General features: G+C 42.7%; 2 protein-coding genes across 4 annotated transcripts; one reads left to right on the top strand and one right to left on the bottom strand.

The window, feature by feature from the left end:
• The first annotated feature begins 205 nt into the window (after window positions 1-205).
• On the top strand, window positions 206-1,242 carry LOC149390471 (casparian strip membrane protein 1-like). The gene is made up of 3 exons (XM_089618834.1): window positions 206-561; window positions 668-791; window positions 881-1,242. The coding sequence occupies exons 1-3, from the start codon at window positions 290-292 to the stop codon at window positions 1,094-1,096; spliced, it is 612 nt and encodes a 203-aa protein (XP_089474960.1). The 5' UTR covers window positions 206-289; the 3' UTR covers window positions 1,097-1,242.
• A 94-nt stretch (window positions 1,243-1,336) lies between these two features.
• LOC149390470 (Protein kinase superfamily protein) lies at window positions 1,337-4,645 on the bottom strand. Of its 3 annotated transcripts, none has more exons than XM_089618832.1 (3): window positions 4,299-4,645; window positions 2,531-3,902; window positions 1,337-2,446 (listed from the first exon to the last, which is right to left on the bottom strand). In XM_089618832.1, the coding sequence occupies exons 2-3, from the start codon at window positions 3,841-3,843 to the stop codon at window positions 1,627-1,629; spliced, it is 2,133 nt and encodes a 710-aa protein (XP_089474958.1). In that variant the 5' UTR covers window positions 3,844-3,902; window positions 4,299-4,645; the 3' UTR covers window positions 1,337-1,626. The 3 variants fall into 3 exon arrangements, with proteins under 3 accessions (XP_089474958.1, XP_089474959.1, XP_089474956.1); XM_089618833.1 differs by having other exon boundaries at window positions 4,377-4,645; XM_089618830.1 differs by having other exon boundaries at window positions 4,385-4,645.
• Window positions 4,646-6,811: the final 2,166 nt, after the last annotated feature.

Here is a 6,811-nt window from a genome sequence, read left to right as displayed (position 1 = left end):
AACTACCTGTTACAACTCTGATTATGAGTTCAAAAGCGAAGAATATAGTTATAAAAATATATTACTAACGGGGAAAGTCAGTACCAACTTCAATTGCACATATGAAAAATCCAATTAGCTGTATTACGTATGAACTCACTAAACCAAATCAACTCACGGTGATCCCATATAAATAGTCTCTTCAATTCCCCTAGTTTTCATCACAAACGAAGCTTCTTGAGCCTTTTCCACACTTAAAAAAAAAAAATTATCATCCCTCACAGCAAGCAAAACTCCTAAATCACTAGAAATGGCAAGCAGAGATTCGATCAAGATTGATGTCGATGAAGAGACGAGAATGGCCAGGAAGCTTGAGAAAGCACCAATGCTAGCGGCTCCGAAGGCCGTGAATAAAGCGGGGTATAAGAAGGGCCTTGCCGTAAGTGACTTTGTCCTCAGGCTCGGGGCTCTGGCAGCAGTTCTAGGAGCCTCGGCCACCATGGGATTGGCTGACCAGACTCTTCCCTTCTTCACTCAGTTCTTCCAGTTCGAAGCTAGCTATGACGACTTTCCTACCTTCTCGTATGCGATCACAACCTTTCTCTTTCTTTACTTGAACGCAATCCACGAAGATTAAACAATAAAGAATTATGATAGTAAAATCAATTGATCACTTGAACACATGCAGATTTTTTGTGATTGCATTGGCATTTGTCTCGGGCTACCTACTCCTCTCGCTACCAGTCTCAGTTGTAACAATAATCCGACCCTTTTCCGTTGGGCCGAGACTCGCCTTGCTTATCTTAGACACGGTATGAAAATTATAAATGAATAAATATCCAGTTATTATAATTTCCATTGGCAGTGTATGAGTTTTTTTTGGTCTTGTTGCTGGGTAAAGGTGTTCATGACACTGGCGAGTACGAGCGGAGCAGCGGCGACTGCAATAGTGTACTTGGCCCACAACGGCAACAGCAGCGCCAACTGGATGGCAGTTTGCATGCAATTCACCGACTTTTGTCAGGCAGCGAGTGGGGCAGTCGTGTCGTCGTTTGTCGGAGTCGCTTTCATGGTCATCCTCATTTTGCTCTCTGCTTTTGCCCTTCGGAGGACTTGACTTTGACCCGATTGCTTGAGATGATTTTCAAGAACTTGGTGTTTGTTTATGTTTTTCCTATTTTTATTTTCCCATTTTGATATATAATTGTAACTGTTTCTATTTGTGTATACTATGAAGTTGTGAGGAGAAAGAACAAGTGGATTTTCATGGCTATTAGTTCTCACTTTAACAATGACAAAAAATGAATCCGAATTTGAAGTCCAAAATGGCTGTACTACACTTAACTTTAAGAGGAAATTAAGAGAAGACAAATATTCTTCATTGAATTACACTTTGTATAGGCTCTCCCATAAAATACCGCTTTGAGATTTCTAATTTTTTTTTTAAGGAACCCCTTTGAGATTTCCAACAAATACACGAGTCAAATCATTCCAACCAACCAAAAAAAAGGGTCAATGAGCTAAAGGCGCTGCTAGTTTTATAATTGATGAGCTACAAAAGGAATTCATTAGCTGAGATACCATGATTAAATGGGTACTACTAATGCAACATTAAACACCCAATACCAAAAAAAAAAAAAAAAAATTCTAAAAGAACTCGAAGTCTAGATATTTACCGCCAGGCTTCATGGGGTCGGCAATCCTTTTACTGGTTCCGACAGCAAGGGGCTGAACGGGGCCGGGCGGGTGGTGCTCGACGGGCCTGGGGACCTCGGGGGGCGTGCTGCAGCGGATGAGGGCCCAGTTGACGCCCTCGAAAAAGGGGTGCTGCTTGATCTCGGTGGCACCCCTCTTGACCCCCACCCGGTGCTGCGGCTCCTTCACCAGCAGGCCCCTCACGAGGTCGCGGCTCGCGTAGCTCGTCGCCGGCGACTCCGGGAACTTGAGCTGCTGCCCCACCACGTTGAACAGCGTGGCGCGGTTCCCCGACCCCTTGAAGGGCGTCTTCCCGTAGAGCAGCTCGTGGAGGAAAATCCCGAACGTCCACCAGTCGACCGCGCTGCCGTGGCCCTCGCCCTTGATGATCTCGGGCGCCAGGTACTCGTGGGTGCCCACGAAGGACATGGACCGCGCCGCCGTGGGCTCCGCCACGAGCTCCGGGAGCGCGCTTGTCTGGAACCCACCCGACTCCTTGCGGGCCTTGCCTTTGCTCTTCTTCGGGATGAAGCACGCCGGCTGGATGCAGGCCGCGGGCTGGACGCAGAAGGCGGCCCTTCTCGACGGGTCGCACTCGGACGAGGTCTTCACCAGCGTCGGAGAGACGGCGCATCTCAGAGACAGGTCGAAGTCCGAGAGCATTATGTGACCGTCGTCGCGCACCAGGACGTTCTCGGGCTTCAAGTCCCGGTACACCACTCCAAGCATGTGGAGGTACTCCAGTGCCAGAAGAACTTCCGCCGCATAGAATCTGCACCAAAACCAACACGCCCCAGCTGAATGAATGTATCTCTTTACTCACAAAACAAACATAGATGCTCAGATAGAGTCATACCGTGCAGCGTACTCCGAGAAATGTTTCCCGGGTTGTCTTTGCCTCAGAGTGTGCAGATCACCACCCGGGCAATATTCCATGACCAAACAGGAGAAGCGGTCAGTCTCGAAATGCGTGTACAACGTCGGCAAAAACGGGTGGTCGAGCAGCTGTAGTATTTCCCTTTCCGTCTGAGCTCTGGTCAGCTTCTTCCTGCTTGCAAGGGATGCCTTATCCATAACTTTCATCGCGAAATAACAGCGTGTACCACTCAGCTCGGAGAGATATACGCTGCCAATGTCGCCGCAGCCGAGCCGTTTCAGCAGCCGGAAATGACTCATGCCCAGAATCCCGTCCCTAGCCCGTATGGCGAGAATAGACTTCCACCTCGGGTCGTTGCCTTTGTGAGGCTTATTTGCGCTCCCCGTGATGTTACTCCAACAGCTATCGTCGCTGAGCCCACTGCTAATGCTGGTTTTGGCACTCTCGAGCGAATCCCCTCTCGCGCTGCCCTTGGCGCTCTCCCAGTTCCTGTCCACACTAAGCATTCCATCGCTGGTGAACGCCTCACTTCGATACGTGCTCGCACAGCTATTCGCGATACTCATCGCCTTCACAACCCCCGCACTGTCAATGCTGCTATGCGGACTCACATTGCCGCTCGGTGGCAAAGAAGCATCCCAAACGCATTCCTTCTCGTCAGGGACAGAGTTTTCCGTGTTCTGCGACGCCCGAGAGACCAGAAACGGCGGCGATGGCACGCCCAGCTCAGCAGCTTCTTCAACCAAACTCTCTGCAGGGGACACAAGAGCCAAGTTCTGTTTCTTAGGAGGAACCTGGATCGATAGATCCTCGAGAAATGGTCCCTTAACAGACAAGCTCTTCATCAAGCACCCGGGCTCGGGTTTGTTGTGGCCGATCGGGACATACACCGTTCGCATCGGGTCGGGATCAACGGGCTCCGGAGGATGGCTGGCCCCAAAGAACGAGACCGGAGTCATGTCCTCGAACATGGCCTCTTCCAGCTCCGGCAATGAAGCCTTTCCTTTATTCCACGTGTGTATTGGCTCAGGCGGATACGAATCTCGAGACTCATGCTTTGCCGAGGCCACACGGGACTGAAACACCTCTCTGGTCGACGGCACGAACTGCTCCGGCGAAAAGGCCAACAGGCCATTCGGAAGTACACCCACTTCTATGGCCTCCGCCGCTGGGTTTTTATTCAATGTTCGGCCATTTGTTTCTCTGGAAAAGGATCGGTGGTGTCCGATTAATAACTCGCCCACGTTAGGAGGCTTCACTGGAATCACTTTCAGCTTCGGTTTCCTCTCCATGTCTCGTAATCATTAATCGCCCAAAAAAATGGAAAATTTAAACCTGGGACCAATCAAACCTGCAGATGAGAAAAATGAAATGATGAGTGAAGAGAGCTTCCATGGCAGATCTCATTGACATGTATTCAGTTAAGTATTCCATTTTCTTCATATGCTCGTCAAGTTATTTGTAACATAATACCCACTAAAACTCAAAAGCTTATTATCACAAAATTATACACTCAACCATCTTGAGATAAAAAAAAATGTCTACAACCGAATATCACATAATGAATTGTAAAAACAGCAAGTTTGGGATGTCATTATTTAACATATATTAACAATAAACAGTCCAGATTACCCCATAATTAAACAGATTAGGCACAAGTAAATAAATTAGAGATGATAAAGAGACTGATAAACCCTAAAAAGACTGAACAGTGAAACACGAAACCCAGAGATCACATTGTAAGAACCTCCACACAAGCAACATTGTGGAGTTCGACTCCGAAGAGCAAACATAGGGAAATAGTCCAAGCCAAGAGTATACGAACAGACGCACCGGCGAAGAAAACGAAGGACAGTCAATTCTGGCTTGGGCTCCGGAATCTCTCACTCTCTCTTGCTCTCCCTCTCCGTTTTCTTTATTATGTTAATTTCTTTGAAGCAATAGAAAGAGGAGATTCCAGAGCGCTATCTCTCTCTCTCTCTATCTCACTTTTGTCTCTCCCTACTTCACTTTATTTTGTTTTAATAGAGAAAGAAATCCTGTTGTTTCTGAATTAAGCTTTGGTGTGTATTTTCTTTTGTTGTGGCGTTGTCATGTTGTAGTGTGGTGGTGGGCTAAGAAGAGCACTTTAGCAGGCAAGAGAGAGAGCGAGGGAGCTTTGACTGTGGGCCCCACTGAATAGTGGGGACTGCTCTACCTGTGTGGGACCCCAACCTGTTCCTTCTTTCGGCTACAATTTCTTTCGCGACGATGACTCTTGAACTCTCTCTCTCTCTCTCTCTCCAGTCACTTTTTTTTTTCATTGTTGTATTCTTTGGCGGAGCTATTCTTCAGCGCGTGACCGTCACAGCGTAACTTTTTTTTTTTTTTTTTAATCAGCAAACAAGAGGAATATACTTGGTTTGTTGAAATATTTAAAGTTCTGAGAATAGGAATGGACGTGAGTAAGACAAACTTCATATAAATTAATAAATACAATTGCCTTTTTTTCAAATAAATTTTTGGGTTATTAACGGCATAAATACTTAATTTTTTCGATTTGATACATTTAAATACCATTACTTTTTTTTTCAACGGAAAAAATACCTAAAATTAATGTTTGGGATACTCTGTTAAATGATGAATCAAATGCAATTTTTTTCAAATAATTATAAAATAAATCTCATATGCTCTAACATGAACACTTGTGAGTTATCTTTTTGACTTTTACAACAATAATGAAGCCACTAACCCAAACACTCTCAACCTAAATTCCTAGTCACCCAAAAACTCTCAACCTAAATTCCTAATATGACGAGACATCGGTGCTGAATCGCTCGCCATGGCTTTTAACGTGGTTAAAACTAACGGTGGTCCAAAACACTAACGTTAGGTATTTTTAGCGTAAAAAAAAAATTAATGGTATTTAAGTGTATCCCGCAAATAACCCTAATTTTTTTATGAGTTTATTTATTTATTTTATAAACAGCAAAATATTTATATCAATATTTATATCAAATTGCCGGCACTTCCAAAGTTTGTACGTTCGGAAGAATCTTTCGCTGGTGAAGCAACAGTGCTTAGGGTATATATGTATCAAGAAATGTATAACGGATTAATTGACCTTTCTCGATACGGATTGAACCTGGAGGATCTTGATCACGTACTGACTAGATCAGTGGACACTCGTCACGATGAGTAAATATAATTCTAGTGTAAAGGAGAGTTCAATCTTGGCGTATCTTGGTGGAGTCTGACCAAGATTAGACAAATCGATGTGGAAAAGAGAAATGACTTTTTTCGTCTTTTCATCGGATTTGTTAAGCTTCTATTACTAGGTCCATAGTCCCAAATTCAGCTTCGATAAGACGAATAAAGAACCTCTAATAATAATGTGTTTCATTATTATAATCTCACTCGCTGTAATTGTGATTGACAACATCAATTCTGAAATATGTGTATTTGCAGAATTAGATAATTATTTATTGTTTGATCAGATAAATAATTAATCAATTACTTATTTGTTTATTGTTGGACCAAGTAAATAAATAATTAATTGAGTTTTAAGAAATTGGGACTTGCGCATATGAGGTTGACGAATTTTAGGGTTTCGGGCATTGGGATTTGCGCCAAAACCCATTGGCCGTGTGCCATAAAATTTGTCCACTACTGTACTGATACTTACCAATATTTTCTCTTTAGTTGTTTAAATAAAGGAGAGAGAAAAATATTTAAAAGGAAATAAGATATTGTTCTTTATTCTCTCTCATGAATATTTAGAGATAATAATATTTAAAATGAAATAAGATATTGTCTTTTATTCTCTCTCATGAATATTTAGAGAGAATAATATTTAAAATAAAATAAGATATTGTTATTTATTTCTCTCATGAATATTAGGAAAGAATAATATTGAAAAAGAAATAAAATATTGTCCTTTATTCTCTCATGAATATTAGGGGAGAATAATATTTAAAATGAAATAAGATATTTCATTTATTTTCTCATAATTAAATATTCTTTATTTAAACATAAAATATCATCTCATAGATATTGATTTGATGGTTAAGAGAAAAAGTAGGAATCATGAGATGAGATCTAAGGGCCAAGCTTTGATACACTAGTGTGAACACAATAAAAGGAAATAATATATTTTGGAAACTACCAAGAATATATCATTTGCACTACTATAAATAGGGGTTCATGATAAGAGAAAAATAAGCTTTTGAAAGCTAAAGTTTTCATCCATCTCTAGGAGTGACCGATTCTCTCTCTTTCTCT

Source organism: Urtica dioica, chromosome 7 (assembly GCF_054948205.1).
Source record: "Urtica dioica subsp. dioica isolate 48M chromosome 7, U.dioica_male_clone48M_v1_H2, whole genome shotgun sequence".
Lineage (NCBI taxonomy): Eukaryota > Viridiplantae > Streptophyta > Magnoliopsida > Rosales > Urticaceae > Urtica > Urtica dioica.
This window is presented reverse-complemented; position numbering and strand designations above follow the sequence as displayed.

Bases quoted from the DNA above. Each gene is read 5' to 3' on its own strand.
- LOC149390471 (XM_089618834.1), top strand. From the start codon at position 290: ATGGCAAGCAGAGATTCGATCAAGATTGATGTCGATGAAGAGACGAGA. The intron at 562-667 runs GTATGCGATCAC...GAACACATGCAG, and splicing joins GACGACTTTCCTACCTTCTC to ATTTTTTGTGATTGCATTGG. The intron at 792-880 runs GTATGAAAATTA...TGCTGGGTAAAG, and splicing joins CCTTGCTTATCTTAGACACG to GTGTTCATGACACTGGCGAG.
- LOC149390470 (XM_089618832.1), bottom strand. From the start codon at position 3,843: ATGGAGAGGAAACCGAAGCTGAAAGTGATTCCAGTGAAGCCTCCTAAC. The intron at 2,447-2,530 runs GTATGACTCTAT...GTTTTGGTGCAG, and splicing joins TTCTCGGAGTACGCTGCACG to ATTCTATGCGGCGGAAGTTC.